The sequence below is a fragment of the Haemorhous mexicanus genome, chromosome 2 (genome assembly GCF_027477595.1).
Source record: "Haemorhous mexicanus isolate bHaeMex1 chromosome 2, bHaeMex1.pri, whole genome shotgun sequence".
Classification (NCBI taxonomy): Eukaryota; Metazoa; Chordata; class Aves; order Passeriformes; family Fringillidae; genus Haemorhous; species Haemorhous mexicanus.
Window position 1 is genome coordinate 58,810,021 of NC_082342.1, and position 17,101 is coordinate 58,827,121.

The 17,101-nt window shown below is 41.7% G+C and overlaps 1 protein-coding gene across 1 annotated transcript; it reads right to left on the reverse strand.

Moving 5' to 3' along the window:
• Window positions 1–15,335, reverse strand: CDADC1 (cytidine and dCMP deaminase domain containing 1). The gene is made up of 9 exons (XM_059839005.1): window positions 15,203–15,335; window positions 11,721–11,815; window positions 10,043–10,220; window positions 8,632–9,210; window positions 6,643–6,692; window positions 5,463–5,632; window positions 4,218–4,407; window positions 3,521–3,581; window positions 1–2,337 (listed from the first exon to the last, which is right to left on the reverse strand). Exons 1-9 carry the CDS (start codon window positions 15,273–15,275, stop codon window positions 2,264–2,266), a joined length of 1,470 nt encoding a protein of 489 aa, XP_059694988.1. The 5' UTR covers window positions 15,276–15,335; the 3' UTR covers window positions 1–2,263.
• Between the last annotated feature and the right edge of the window lie 1,766 nt (window positions 15,336–17,101).

Sequence of the window (17,101 nt, forward strand, 5' to 3'; positions counted from 1 at the left end):
TTACTGTCAGATTAATTTATTAGCAGGAAGCGTGTTTTGCTGTAAGGCAGACAGTTAACAGAGAATTTCTGTAATTCTCAGTCAAAAGATCAAATTATTACTGATAGTTAATACCTGCAATTAAAATGATCATTCTGAAATGAATGAGCCTTAAAATGCATATGGAAATTTCATACAATGTATAAAATATATAACTTTTACATTTATTGAGTAAATACTTTGCAGCTTTTATGTAAGAAAGAAACACCCTAGAGTTGATTTGCAAAATAAGCACTGAAGGAGATGTCTAGTATTCTGTGGCTCTCCCTGGTAAGCAGACAAGCAGAGCAGCACCTACAGAGTCCAGAGGCTAAGAAAGGAATCCCACGTGCATTGCTCCTGTTGGTCAAGATAAAGTCCCTACTTCGTAATTCCAGTAAAAATTAAGGTAGGGTTATACTGACAATCAGAGCCTACAGAAATTTTTGAGCTTCTAGAAGAATCTGTAGAATGCAGTAAGACAGAAATAAAGCCAGGCTTCCAAGCCTTCAGCCTTACAAGGGATTCCAAGTTTCACAGAAAGTTTTGTAAAAAATCTTCTTTTCAAAAAAAGTAATTAAAAGTAAAGGTAGAATCTTAACTCCTCCTGAAGCAGAGACTAGCAGCAGCATTCACTGCAGTGTAGTTATTTCATGTGTTTTGTAGTTGTTTCATGTGATATTTGACTTAATTTACTTCTCTGTGTACCCAGGCCACCTATGATGTTTAAGGGACTTTTCAATTTCAGCTGTTCCTACAAAGATACAGATTTTACTGATTTTGATACCAGCAACCTGATCACTATAAAACATGAAGGGGCCTTAAATCTGGCCCTGTTTTTTTCCTTGCTTCTACTTCAAGTAGATGAGCATTGCCAATGGATTATGGAAACAAGGTTTCAGTGGGTGGACTATGGCACACTTTTTATTCTAATTTGGACACTATCCAGTCATAGCCCTGCTATCCAGTTCCAAGCTTCTCCAAAACCTAAAAGAAACAAAAAGAACCTACAGATGCATCTTAAGACATGATTCCCCTTCCAGGACTTTAAGAAGGGCAGCAAAGACAAGATGCATGAAAAAACTGGGAAAGGGCTGTTTACATATCCTACCAGCAAGAACAGAAAAAGATTTAAGGCATTTGCACTGGAGAGCTCAGCAGAGGGAGTGAACAGAAAGTCTTGGGACATCTGCTAAAACAAACAGTTAGAGGTCAGATTCAAAGCAGGAAACAGATGGGAATCAAAGATTCTGGGTACAACTCTAGATTCTGGTTATGCATTACTTGGCCCTTCAAAACTAGCAACACTGGACTGCAGTGGCTGTTTCAATGTCACCCTTGTAGTGTCATCCAAGAGACAGGCACCTTAAAAGACGGGCCATTCCACTGGTACAGATCATCCTGTCTCAGAAACAACAGGACACTTGTGGTTTATTAGCTTCTGTAGTCCTAGGAGCCTGTCAGTGAAGATTAACAAAACCTCAACCCTAGCAATCTTCACAGGCATGTAGGTGCCAGTGAGATGCATACAGCGAAATGCTTTTGTGCCTGCCTCCAGAAACTGAGAAAAAAGCAAAGCTAATCTTTGTCTTCATTAATTCAGATGGACTGCATGTGAGGAAGCATACAGAGCAGCAAGGCAAGTACCACAAAACTAAACAGCCCTGCTGCTATGGTAGGAGTGTGTATGAGAGACAAGATTGGTCTCCAAACCATTTAGCTAGCAATGACTGCTATCCCAGTGGTTTGTGTCCATTATACTGAGAAGCAGACTGAGAAGCAAAAGCCACTTTCAAGAACAGAGATAGTTGCTGGTGATTATTTACCTACCATTTCCTAGAAGATTCCCTTGACGATTGTATTTAAAGAAATATGGCTTATTTCTGCCATTTTCTAGCCCAGAACTTATAAATCCATTCCCTCAATCCATACCACAAGCAAATAAGACACCATTTTATTATTACTCTGATCTACCAATAATGAACTTTCAGTATATTTTTTTAATGCGTTAAAAATGATCAGCCACCCAGTTACTTTCACAGAAAATACAAGCAGCATTTTTTCGCCAGGAGCTTCTAAATTAAAAAGACCTTCAGGAAACGCTGTAAAACATTTAAGACATCATAAATAAACTTATTCTAATATTCACTTTCCAAACAATAAATAAAACTCTTCCTTATCTGAAAGTGCAAACAGGCTGTATTATAAAAAGTACGAAGCAAGACTGCAGGAAGTGCTTAACTATTCAGTAATGACCAAGACACAGTTTCTTGCTTTGGTGCTGCTGGTCATCCAGCGATTTTGTTTTCTGGACCCCATCTAAAGAAAAAAACATGCATGGAGCATTAATACAACAGCAAGAATAGCCTAATACTCAACATGGACAGGGACACTGGAATAACACTGGGGGTGGGGAACAGGGTGGAGATTGTCTTCTTCCCCTTACAGAGGAACATGCAATAATCATAGCTAACAGGAATACACCAAGGAAAGAGAGGAACTTAAACCAATGCAGTATTGAAAATGCAGGCACAGCACATTAAAGAAAACTGTTAGAGAAATGAGCCCTGTTAAAAGTTGTCAAACAAAGTACCCCAGGATTAATCTTTCTCCAGCTGGGTCTAAAAACCATTAAGAGAGAGAGGGACAAACAAGCCCTAACATTTTGCAGTGATCACTAATGCCATAAACACTACTCTGAGCCCTTCGCTCCCCCCCTTCCCCCAGTCCACAAGGAGTAGCTAACAACTTTTTCACTAATCTATCTCAATACATGTAGGAATTTGCTCAGAGTATGTGGCTATTTGTGTGCCACAAAACTACCTTCTGTCTGTCTTATGCTCCTAACATGCTACTCAATGCATCTTTACACTGTGTCTTCATGCTTGAAGCACAAAAATTATTTAGCTGCCATTTTCCATGTTGTTTTCCCCTCTGGATGAGTAACATTTTAAGGCTTGGTAGCTGACAGTAGATGCCTATGATTGATCTCTTTTGTAGCACAAAAAGGCTTCAAAGTAAGAGTTACCTAAACTCTGTTTTGAAAAGATGACAGCTCCCTTGCTACAGGGGTGTGTGTCAACAAGGATTTTGTGACTCAAAGGAGTCCAGTCCAATTTATCTTGAAAAATAATAGTACTCTTTATAGAATACAATCTAAAAAGTCTTTCTAGAACAAAATTTAAAACAAGATAAAGCAGTCTAAAATTATCTTCGTATCAAACAGTGTGTTGCTGACCTCCACAGTAGCATTGCTAAATTTTGCAATGTGTGTCAATGCCAAGCATTTTGTTACAAGTTAGTTCACCTATTACAGTTAGTTATTGCTGTAACAGATAGCTCATCTATTCAAAAACCTCAGAAAACGTTACATAGCAAAATTTAACTCACTGAAATCAAGACTAATTAAGACGAAACAATCTCAGAGGGAATCAGGTTGGTTTAAAATGTGATCTCACTTATTGATTGCAGTCATAAAATGAATTAATGAAAAAATACTTACTTTCCCTGGTTGTAGGGTCATGGAATTCAAGTGCATTAGTGTGCAATGGACTTAACTGCCACTGGTAAAAGAAGAAGAAAAAGTTTACTTATTCCAGAAGACAGAATAAGGAGCTAAGTGAGACAGGAAAGTACCCTAGAGGCCTTCACTGAGAGGCATGACTTGTGAGGTGGGGAATCAAGGACTCCCTCTTGATCACTCTCGCTTTGAGGACAAATAACTATTACAGGCATGCAGGCAATAACTCCCTAGAAGCTGCTCCCTACAGAGCTGCAGTTTGTCATGGAGAGTGCCCTGACTGCAGGTGCACTTGGCCGCATTTGAAACCCAGCGCAGCTCTTTCGGGAGCTGCTGGAAGGGCCAACAAAAATCACACAGTGACCTCCGAAATCAGCTCTCATGCTGTGACAGGGGAGGCTTGGACAGAACTTCACCATGTGAAGAGACCACCTCCAACAATGCCGAATTAGAGGGAAGTCCTCCATGTAGATAAGAGAAAACAGAGGGTCTTGGCCCCATCCTCTGGCACATGGCACAGCACTGCTTTCCAGAACTGTGACAGAGCAATCTCTCAATTCCACTCACTCACTGACTAAACAGCACAGCACTCCTCTACGCTGGCTACAGATGACTGCTCACTCTACTCTCCCATCAATGCTGCCCCAATTTTTAGAATACAGTACATTTAGACACTTACTGTAAATTTGCTCACACCCTCAAGTTCACTGAACTTCATATAAGATATATCTGCTTTCTTTTTTCCAGCGTCATCATCACCTGCATAGATCTGCTTGATACCAGCTCCTTTAATTAAAGGGACACATTCATCACATGGACATTTTGTTACAAATATCATGCTTCTCTCATCTGGCTTTATCTCTCGACACCTACAAGCAGTCAGAAAACAGAATTTCAGAGTTTTTATCTTGGTAGTTTTCAATTGTTACAAATTGGGATACCTCAAAAAGCAAGCAAAGAAGTGCTATTTACTTTCAGGAGAAACTTACTCCTAATCAAGTGCACAAGTACACAATGGAATCTGGTTTGCTATCACTATCTATGAACAACACCCATCCCATGTCCCCACACCTATTATTGTTGGAAGCTTCACCAACTGCCACACTTCCTCATTTTGGGTAATAGCATGGTCTAGCAAGAACCAGAGCCAGTGGCTTGTATCTGAAGGATAACTGAAGGAGCCAATATCCTTTAAAACCCAATTTCATATAAGAAATCTCAAGAAACCCCAGGAGCTGACTGTGCCAATATACATCCAACTTCTACACCATAGGTATAAAAAAGACTGTGATTGCAATCTACAGTTCATCACAGTGACATCATACATTGTCCTAGTTTGGGCTGGAATACAGTGAATTTCTTCTCAGCAGCTGGTGCAGTGCTGTCCTTTGGATTTAGTATGAGAATAATATTGAAAACAGACTGATGTTTTAGTTGCTGCTAAGTAATGCTTACTCTGAATCAAGTGCTTTGATTCATATTCTGGCAGTGAGGAGCTGCACAAGAAGCAGGAACGGTGACCCAAACTGGACCAAAGGATATTCCATGATAGTGTCATTCCCAGTATATCAACTGGGGAAATTACCTAGAAGGGACATTGATCAGAGTTTGGTGATAGGGTAGGACACTGACCAGTGGATGGTGAGCAACTGTATTGTGCATTACTTGTTTTTACCGTGGGTTTTATTTTTATTTTCATCTACTATTATTAATAAATTTTAATTTGTTTCAATTATTAAACTGTTCTTGTCTCAACCTACAAGTTTTACTTTTGATTCTTCTCCCCATTCCACAGGGGCAGGAGGGTGAGCAAGAGGCTGCCTGGTGTGTATCTTCTGCACTGGGCTTAAACCACAACATTAATTTATCATGGAACTGTTTCCAAACCATCTCATTCTTCTCTGTGGTAAAAAAAACCCATTACCTGAATGTCAGGGCGTTCTGCTCTGCATGGATAATGTATCTGAACTTTCTGATTTCCCGATCTTTCTGCTTATCATCCATGTGTGGAAAATCAGCATATTCAGATCCAACAGGAAAGGCATTGTAACCACAGCCTACAAAATACATTGCTCCTGTTCCATCACAGCCTCTCTGCAACAGTAAACAAAGCATCAAATTTGGATGGTATTTTAACTGAGTTCTAAGTCAAAGTACAGTGGAATGTATACTTTTGCATTATCAGACAGCTCAGCTCTCGCCAACTGCTCTGTGACTGTCTGAAGCTTTTCCACTGAGCCCTGTAGGAGCTGCACAGGTACAGTGTAACACCTCTGTTACCTGCACCAGGCTTTTGAGGCTTTCCTTTTGGCAAGTAATACTGACAGCAGGGACAAGAAGTCTGAAGGATTTACTCCTTAACAATGTACATGATTAAATACAGCTGGAGTTTATCCCTGATGTGCCAGAGATGGTGTTTTGCCTGTCTTTTAACAGACTCAGTGACTAGGGGGCTGATAAGAGGCAATTGGTGATTGAAAAAAGAAAAAGAAGCAAAATAGCTATAAGCAGCTGATGACTGAAGTGTTAAAAACAAATTAAGAATATGTTGCAGCTGCATGAAGAATGAGGCCTCCTGGGATTGGTAACATGCATAAGCAGAGATACAAACAACAAAAAACTTCTGTTTGGATGGGAAAAAGCACTGTAACAATATTCATAGAAAAATGCAGCTTTGATCTAAAAAGGAATGTGCTAAAGCCCATACAGCATTTATCTGCAACACATATCCTCAGGAGACTGTCAGGCTATAATTGCACTGAGACCTCTCCTAAAAAGAGCTGCAAAGAGGGGCTGTGCAGGGCACATGCTGCCTGATCAGCAGCTGTGGCAGCACCTTGTAGCCAGGATACCTGGAATAACTGACAATGATTAGCGAAGCAGGCACACTGAAAATCCAGGAAGAGACACTGCTGTAGTTACTAAAATAATTTATAGTTCTCCTTCATCTTAAAGCATAAGAATGAACCAGTCATTAACTTAGTTACTAAAGTTGTGTGTGTGTGCATGAAAAACAGAAGTGTATAAACTTCAAGGAAAATAACAAGTGCAAAGGCAGTGTATGAATTGTGAGTGCAAGCAAAAGTAACTTTTTCAATACTTACTGATTTTTCCTCTGCCCAAATAATAGCTCCAACTCCCGTTTTATGATCCTCTAAAATACATAACATTTTAGGAGTAAATAACAAATAAAGCACTTCTGAGTTACCTATACACTAACATATGACATCCTAGAGTAAGGAATAACATTTATTGTTGCTTTGTGAACAGGAGGAAAGAAATGCAGAAAGATTAAAAGCTTGCAAATCATACGAGTCTACTGTAAAAGCTGGGTGTGCTCTTACTGCAAGGCAGTCATTCTAAGATTTTGCTGTGTACATTTGTTCACAAGTGAAATGAAGCAACCAACACATGGATAAGAAAATGCATGCCAAGAATTTGTGTGGACAGGTCTACCAATGTGAGACAGCTAACTGATAGAAACCTTCTTGTTTACTACTTAATTTAATGACTTAATTTCTGCTATTCTTGAAGTTTACGCTTCTGTGATCTGAAGTAGTATAAAAATTAGTCCTACTTTATACCAAATTCAGAGACAAAATATTAACAATTGGATTTTGGGGGTGTAGTCTATCACAACCATAGGAAAACTGGTACAGAGCTTTCCTTATGTGACTTGGATGGTTTTTACGGCACTTGTAAATCCTCCCCAGTAGCTACTGATGAGAATCTTGAGCATATCAAGGATAAAAACATTTCAGGCTTCCACTGATTAATATTGCAGAACACACTGTTTCCATGAATCATTTCCATTATCCTTAGTATCACTACCATATGCAATAACTCAAAGAGGGTCTTTCCTGCCAAAGATGTACTTTATCAAAGCTGTCTTCATCTATATTCTGCATATTTATTAGACACTGATGAAGGAATGATGATAATGACTGATTAAATCAGCATAGAAAACATCCTATGTCCTTGCTCCCTTTATATCCACCTATGTAATAGTGTAAAGCACACAACTATGTGTGTGAGCTGCTGTTTATTTTAATTTCATTGCAGTGCAGCAAAAGTTGGCTCAAACCCCAGACCTGAGTCCAGGCTGAATACTACAGCTAAACCTGAATTTTGCTGCCCCAAGAGTACTCAAGCTTGGTCATTCCATCTTGTTTTGTATAACGGAAGCTGTACAAAGAACTCATAACTGGCTCCATGAAACTTCTGAATTACATCTAAAAAATGTCCTTTCTGCAATTTTTGGAGACAAAATTTGCTGAGGGTACCGGACTAAATAAGCTGGGTTTGGATGGGTGTGTTGGGGGATTAGTTTTGGTTTAAGCTTTGTACATGTACTATTTGTTTGTTTACAACGGTTTAAAAAAAGCAACTATCATATCTAGAGTACAAAAACATCTCTGTGGAGTACCATCAAGTTTTAAGTTTTCTGTTCTCTGGAAGAACTTATCACTTTCCTGCATTGGTAACCAGAGATAATAAAGAAACTAACAGAAGTCATCTCTATCAAGAGAGAATCAATAACTATCTTTCCTCCTCAGAAGCCTGGACATAAAACTCCAGCATCTGTGCAAAGAAAACCCCCACCAGACATATAAGCACTTCCACTAACAACATTAGGACTTGGAGACTTAATATGATGGTACTTAATGTCCTACTGAAGGATATTATTTCACTGTTTTTTTCTGAAGTGTACATAATCTGCTTGAAATATTGACATTTATTTGATAACAGAAGCATCTTGTGAGACTTCAGTACAAAGAGCCTCAGAGCAGCTTGAAGAATTTAAATGTCATTCTGTTCTATTTTCAGTTGGGCGTTGGACACACTGGCAGGGCAGGGTTTGCCAGCACTGTATGTGAAACACCTGCACTGATTTCCTCATGGAAAGCTTTCACACACAATACCGTGTGCCCCTGTGGAGTCTTTGCTCTTATTGTTGCACTCACTTCACACGTGCAGGAATGGCACTGAGCAGCTTGCTCAAGGAAGTATTTGGAAGAATAAGACTGAAATTAGGAACTTGCTCTACTGATGAGACGCCTACTGATTGCTCCTGTGCTCCGGTAATGACTCACCTGTCCGATAGGCAAGCAGCCTGGCTTGTATCATACAGTGCCTTGCCACGTCCTGGGGCAAACACTGATCGTCTGCTTCATTTGTTCGTTGGGATCCACTCCTGTAAAACCCAAAGCATCCAAAGACAGGCACGCTGGCAGCCACTGACGCCAAGACCAAGACAAGATCTTTCATATTCTGTCTAAGGTTGCTGAAGTATGGGTTTTCACAGAGGTTCTCCAGTCCCATTGTCATCAATATTTGCTTGTGCATTTCCTCATTTGAAATTAGAAATAAACTCTCATACTCTTTTATTCTCTCTTGCCTACAGGCAGTATAAAAGTCAGTGTTATAGTCAGGCTGTGATTTTGCTATTTTCTGAATAAAATCAAAGCTAGTGGAAGTTTCTTCAATAAACTGCACCATGTAGCACACCAAAGGCTGAAGCAACACACACACACGAGCACGGCTGTTTGACTTCAGTCTTTCCACTGCTTTGGCATCCAGCTTTGCATCCTCAGTGCTCATTGGATTGGATACCTCATTCTGCAAGCTGATTTCAGGATCTCCAGGCCAGTAAGAAATCCTGTTGACCCCGGCTGGAAGAGAAGATAATGCAGCAGAAGGAACCATGCAAGTGCAGTGGAACATAAAGCTCATATTCAACACACCATTGTCTAATCCTGGTTTTGCTTCTTTAAGGCCCCAAGTCCTCCCTAAGGGGTGTCTAGACAACAAAAATGCTGGTAGATACAAGTATCAAGGGTTATCCAACTTGATAATCAGACTACAGATAAAAATTTGAGTTACCCAAGTTCTCAGATCTTTGTGACTGCTTAATTTTGCATCTTACATCCAACACATAAATTAGCAACACACAAAAATAGTTAGCACTGATAGACATTGCTGCTGAGATTAAAAATCAATATTTGCAGAAGGGCTGTACCAGCAGATCCCATTTCTGGAAGTGAATGATCTGGTTTGTCTTCCTATCTCATGGGGAAAGGACACCCTTAAGTACTCCCTGTGGTTTCTGCAGAAAAACCCACTCTTCCCTGGTGTCAGTGACAAGCAAAGGGAAAGCAAGGAAAAATACATCCATCTAGGCCTTGTCATCAGGCTTAGGGTTGCTCTGGCAGAGTGCAAAAGGACAGTCAGAACCTCAGCAGTGCATCCCAGCCAAGAGACAAGCACCACCAGTAATAATGGTTGCACATTACAGAGAAACAGGGTCTTGGCAGCAAACCCCAGTTTCTTCACCATCAGCTCCAAGAAACATACATTCATTTTTTCCTTATGGAAAACATCAATGCAGGCTACACAAATGAGGGATTGGCATTCACAACTGGGACAGTCCAAAGAGAAAACAGGCTTTCTGTTTTCAATCACAAGTGTAACATTTACTCCTACTCTACTACAGTCATTGCTTACCATTTACAATCATTTTTAAACAAGTTGAACATGGTTTTCTGGAAAAATAAAGATCGCAATTTTTAAGTCTTGATCCATGTTTAATGAGTGCAATCTGGCCAGCATGCAAGTCTGTACTGGAGCAATGAAGACCAATAATCTTCATATTTTTCACCACAACGAGACCACTCTTCTTCACCTACAGAAAAAGGCATTATTATTATTATTATTTTACTTTTTTTCAACATTGATTCCATAAAGACGTTACACCTCTTCCTTGGATAACAGTAACCAACCAGCAGTAGAGCACAGAGCTCTTCAGTACAAATGAATCATTAAACAACCTGCACTTTCCTGAGCATTTTTTCTTGTTGTTTTTTTTTCACATGTGCCTGTTAATATCAGAGTGCCGTGTCCCCGTCAAACTCCAAAGAGGGACTTGTCACAAATTCCTGATTTTTTCTGATTTTTCTTTGCCCGTAACAGAATCCAGAAGCAGCATAGAAAATTCTGTCAATTATAGCTGAAACCTTCTCTGAATCAGCCAGCATCTGGAAATGCTCAATTATTTAATTTCTGTCTTAAGCCTGGCCATTCTGGGAGCCAATAGCTTCTCTAGTGTTATTTCTGTCTCTTCATTTATGTAATGAATCCTGGTTCTACAGAATCTTCCATGGAAGAAGCCTGCATACCACAGACAAGAGCTGTTACATCTGGATTCCCATATATTGTGAAAAAACTGGATACAAACTAGTTTGATGAAGCTGGTGAAACAGATCTCTATGCAATCCAGTTGCTACTGAACATTGTTGCCTTAGATCTGTAAATTATTCAACTGCTTGTGGTTACAGAAATGAGACTTCACTAAAGCCCTACGTACAAGCCAAGTGCCATTTCTAACTGAATTACTAAATTTCAAACTGCTTTTAAAGGCTGTAGGTGCTGCTCATCTATCCCTCCTTCAGATCTAGCCTGGGACATACCCAGCTCTGAAAATTAGGCCTAGTCTCTCAGATTATTTTCCTATCTTTTCTTGCCCTGGCTGATACATGTGCTGTGGATCTTAGCACATGGGTATGCTCTGCACAATGCAGTTATCATTTAAAGAGCCCAGTAACAACTCTGATCACAACAGGAAACATCCTGCTCCAGATCATTCTGAAAATGCCTCTTGACTTTGAAGAGTAACTGGTTACAGTTTAGAAGACCCACTCTCAAGGACAGTTTCTTTTCCTTGTCACTAAAGTCCTTACCTACAAGTTCTTGACCAGCAAACATTTCAAGTACTTGTGTACACCTTCACTGTATAAAAGAACTGTTCATCTACAGTCATGAACATTGTAACTCTAAGAGTCTCTCTACACCAACAACCACATTGACAGGGTACATACCACACCTTCTTTGTTGTGCTCTTGAAAACACCTGCCACTTTTTAGTGCTTGCTTCACCTCTTGGGGTATGTATCTTGCCATTCAAAGTTTTTCAGAAAGAGCATGCTATTTAGCCATTTTGCTATTTTTCTACCACTACTGGATTTTTTTCTACTTCTAAGAAATATTTGAAAAAAGTTTATTACATTTGTTTGTTTGTTTGTTTGTTTTTTCAGTCTGGACTATGAGTCATCTAAAGAGCAGTTGGGTTAAATTCACTAAAGGAGCCCTTCAGAAAGACCAATTAACAATAAGCACAGACATTTTACCTGGGATTTTTTCTGCTGCTCAGCTGAGGGAAAGAGCTCCATCCAGAGACTTAATAAAGTAAAAAGATTGACCTTAGAAAGTCTTGGCATTTGACCTGTTTTGAAGAAAAACAGAGAAATATTTATTAGAGAATATTTATAAAGAAACTCCATATTGCTGAACATTATTTTTCAAGTCTTTTATACCACAGCTGCTACAGAAGCTGGTTCTGCTCTTTCAGCAGCTACATCCACACTATGCTTTTCAGGGCAGTCATTGCCAACTCAGGATGCTCACATCTAGATGCAGAGATCAGAGTTGCACAACAAGAGGAACTGGTGAAACTTTCACTGAAATTCAGTGAGTTAGTTCGACTCAGAGGTGTAGAGCAGAAATCACAGATCAGACCATCAGACCCCACACAACTTAATGTGCTCAAATGATTCACAGATGCTTAGAGAAAGCTGAGCTTCTAATTCAGCTTCAGGCTCATCACAAAAGAGGGCAAAAATATCCAGGCACACACATCATGATCTTACACTGATGCCCGAGCAAGACTGGACCAGCCATTGTGAAACCTTCCAGTTACATCAGTTCTGGAGATCCTGCTTCTGGATTCTTACAGTCTGCTTAGATTTTGGCTAGGTTTTTCACAAAAAATTAAACCTTTTGCTCAGGCTGTCACTTCTGACAAAATATCCAAACGCAAAAATCCATTCTGAGAGCACCACCTAGTGCTGTGCTTCTACTCAAAATCTGGAAGTTGTCCTGTGAGGACCAGTACAACTCAGCATTACTAAGTGCCCCACAAAGGAAAAAGGAGGAAGCACTGTGCTGCTCTGTAAAGCTTGCACTGTTCCAGATGTAAAGCTATCTTGCCTCACACTTGGCAAGAAGTTTGTTAAGTCTTGGAAATATCTCCAGTCCCCATTTCAGGGGGGCTTACATTTCTGCAGGTCTCACACGTGCGGTCTGACAATAGTATTATTTCTATCTTTTCCCACAAATTTTACAGTTTTTGCAAAGGAGGTAATGGCAGTGGCAAGAATGGAACAGAATAGAGAAAAACATTATTTAAGTAGGTCTAACAGCTTGGAAGAGATATAATCAGATATTAAGATTACCTAGCTGAGGGAGAGGTTGGTTTAATAGCATGTCTGTGAACCCAAACAATTAGGACAACAGATAAACATATGCAATCCATGACTGAAACACCCTTTTCAGACAGTATTTTAGCAGGTTTTTTTACATGTAAGTGTGGTTTGGAAAGCAAATATGGGCCTGTCAGCAGCACAATCTGATGCCACATTGTCCACTGTTCCTTAGGCTGTCCAGCTCGGCTACCCCACTTGGCACAAGCACTGCAAGGGGCACCTGTTTAGCACAGTCAGGTATGTGTGCTAGAAATGGCAAGGAGCACACACCAAGATCTGTTGTCACTTGTACTAAAAGCAAACAGGAAAATAAAGTCTACAAGCCACACCTAAAGAAGGAGAGTCTGTTTTGTTAAATGGGCACTTGAGTTCATTCTCATTACAGCCCATTTACTCCTGTCATAGCACACAGTTCCCAAGTGGCAAGTTAAAACAAACAGAGCAATTTACACCAATGCACACACCTTTGTGTTTTCTAAAATGGCCTACAATGTGGCACACAGAGTAGACTTAAAACTACATGCACCACAAAAAAGTTTTAATTACTCTTTGTTTTCTTGCACCTAACCCAAATGTGACCTGTCAAATGCATGGGAAACAAACTGAAGAACATCCTGACATGAATTTATAATGAAAAGCAGGACAATATTCTGAAGAAGGAAAGATCTTTAGTAACAGTTATCATCTATGTGTTTGCATCTTCACTCACTTAGACAGTTAAACACTCCCTTAGGTTCATCAGGGTGAAGAATCGGCTGGTTAAAATGGACTGGAAAAAAGGCAGAAGATGCCTTACAGAATTAAAAGCAACGACAGAAGACTGGGGAAATAAAGGAATCAGGCTCTCTGCTACTGAGAGCAAAGCCACATATAAAAGGAGTGCTGTTTCCAGGTGCATCAGGCCCACTTCTCCCAAAGGTATGATTTTATTCCTCCTAGTTACGGATCTTGCTTCAGTGAGGCGAGGCATGCTCCAGGGAAAGTATGTGTGGAGGCTGGTGCCAAAAACCCTGCTGCACCTGGAAGCAAACAGGAGCAGAGCATTGCCTACCCAGACATGGCTCAGATCCAGGATTATGTCCTGCCTATAATGCACGAGTTCCTAGTCCAAAGTTTGAAAGGCTTCTAACAAGTGCTTGACACCAAGGAAGAAGCCACCAGTGACCTTACTCTGTTGCCTGGGAAAAGGAAACTAAAACCCATTTTCAGATTTAATAAATTTTGCTTGCTTGGAAGCTGGATTTCCACAAAACTAGGATGAAACAAAACTCATATACCCACCCAGGAGAGCTGGCTGCCCTGCCAGGGTGCTCAGTCTGAGAACCATATATACATCACATCTATAGTCACACACCACTCCCTTGGGACACAGAGTGGCATCTGTGGAATCTACCAGCATCTGTTTCTCCTAGGCACCCCCAGCCCTGTGAGAAAGTTGCTCTCTACCAAACCCATACCACAGGCCTGTTGTGGGGTTAGTTAGAACACCCCTCAGAAGGCAAGCAATTTCCTCACATTGCATTGTATGCACATTAAATATACCTGGTATAGGGCAAGAAATCGCTGTAACGGGGTGGAAGGGGGGAACAAAATACAAGCTTATGTTATCAAAAGGCCCTCATGGAGAAGGGTGTTGGCAAGCAGGAGTGGGGGAGGATAGAGGAGATTTTTTTTTTTTTTTAAATTTATTTAGATAGATGCTTAAAGATACTACAGAGAGGAGTAGAGATTCTTTATATATATATACACAGACTGTATATATAGCATATATGTACACACACACACTATATATGTAGTATCAATTGTGTATATAAATATTAAAGTATCTTGTGTACTAGAGATATGCTACCTATATTTATATTTATATACGAAAGTATAGGTACATATAAGTATACAGATACTTTATAGATACACACACTTACATATACGCATATATATATATATAGATATATATATGCGCGTATATGTAAGTGTGTGTATCTATAGATACACACATATGTAGATATACGTATGTTTATGTATATATACACCTTATTGCACTGTTTGTGACGGTCAGGAGCACTCTGTGAAGCATCACCGGCAGAGGGGGAAGGCGCGGCTCTGAACAGCCCCGGGATGAGGCGGAAAGCGTCCCCTAAATAGAGGACAAGACCAGGCGGCCCCTGGAAGGGACCCGGTGGGTGAGGCGAGACCCGCGAGGGGCCGATCAGCGCACACCTCCCTCACACCTGTCCTGTCCGGCCCGGCCCGGCCCGGCCCGGCGTCAGCGCCGCGCGGCCGCGGCTCCCTCACAGCGGGCCAGGCCCCGGCCCGCCCTCCCTCCGTTCCTTCCCCGTAGCCCGGCTCACCGGTCATGCTGTCGGTCTGCGTGCTCGCCGCTTTCACCCGCGGCCCCGCCGCCGCCTCCTCCGCGCCGTGCATGGGTGCCGGTGCCGTGCCCGCGCCGTGCCGGAGCCCCCCCGCCGCCGGCCCCGCACCTCCCCCAGGGCGGCACCGCCCCCATGGCCGCCCCAGGGGCGGGGCCGGTCGCAAGGCAACGGCCGGTGACGGGCGGGCGCCTCGGCCAATGAAAAGCCTGAATGGCCCGGAGGGCGGGGCTCAGAGGGGCGGGGCGGTGGCTCCCAGCGGGATCCGCGCTCCGTAGCGGGAAGTTAACGGGGACACGGGGACACGGGGACACGGGGTGAGCAGCGTTGGAAACGACCCGCAAGGATCAACCAGTCAGCTTCTGGCTCGGCACAGGACCACCCCCAAGAGTGACACCATGCGCCCGAGAGCACTGTCCAAACGCTTCTCGAGCTCTGTCGGGTTCCAGTGCCCAACCGCCGTGTGGGTGAAGAACCTTTTCCTGATATCCAACCTAAACCTCCCCTGACACAGCTTCAGGCCATTCCCTCGGGTCCTGTCACCGATCACCGCAGAGAAGAGATCAGTGCCTGCCTCTTCTGTTCCCCTCATGAGGAAGCTGTAACTGCAGTGAGGGCTCCGCTCAGTCTCCTCCAGGCTGAACAGACCAAGTGACCTCAGCCACTCCTCACACGGCTTCCCCTCAAGGCCCCTCACCGCATTCTTTGCTCTCTTTTGGGCACTCTCTAATAGAACCACAGAAGAAGACTCTCGGAATATTCCGAGTTGGAAGGGATCTACCAGGATCAAGTCCAACTCTTGCTTGAATGGGCTCCCAAGAAATTATTTTCTGCCACAGGCGGCTCAGCTGCAAATGGTGCAGGTGGAGCAAAGCACAGAGCCTCTGCTGCTGCGCTGTACTTTCTGGTGCTGTGAGGGACTTGGGGGCTGTGCTCTGACAGATTACTCAGCTTTCACCAGAGGTGTCTAGAGGGACCAACCTTCATTAAAGAGCTCTGCTGGGCATCTGTATAAACCAAGTCACCTGCTTGTGATCTCTGGGCTTTTTGATCAGAGCCTCTGGGGTGGTGTTTATGTCCCTACCATTTTTTTCTAAATATCAGGATATGTAAAAGCTTCTCTGTGGATACATAAACTGCTGTCTTGTATAAAACCGCAAATAATTATTCAGAGTCAGTGACAAATACCATCTTGAAGAGTTTCAGAAGTCTTAGACCATCTAGACTAAAAAGACTAAGGATTAGAAGGACTAAAAATTAATCAAGGAATTTCTGAGGATTTAGGTCAGAAATTCCTGACCTAAAGCAATACAGAATTTTTTGAGTCTCAAATCAAGTCAATTGAAACCTAAAAACTGGATAAGAGCATGAATTTGGTTATAAATAGTTTCTTTCTAAAGATCCTTTTGTTTCCTGTATGGCCTAAAATTAATTTATTTGCTGTGCATGCATTGCATGACTATCTCAGATGAATCTTCTGTTTGGAAAAATCCCCTTCTAGACACCCTCTTTATGAAAGACTACAAAAATGATTTGTGCATTTTCATGTACCAGTCTCTCAAATGTGACCAGACCATTGCTGAATTCTGTGTTAAAATAGACTGCATTAAGCAAAAGGGTAACACCTTTCAGTATGTTTTTCTTCTGGTATCCCAAAACCAAATCAAGACTTGCCCGAAGTTTCTCTGCTCTGTTACATCTTGAAGTAGTTTTTTTCCCCCTCTGTGTAACAGAAACTTCTTTTTTTCACAAGTAGCTTGCTGATTCAGACATTGTATTTGACTTGTGTGCTCTAGGGTTTCTGTTCAGAGCTGGGCATGGAGGTGGGCTGTTCGAGGGTCAGTAAGCCTGAAGTCAGTGGAAATCTAATTTACAGCAACA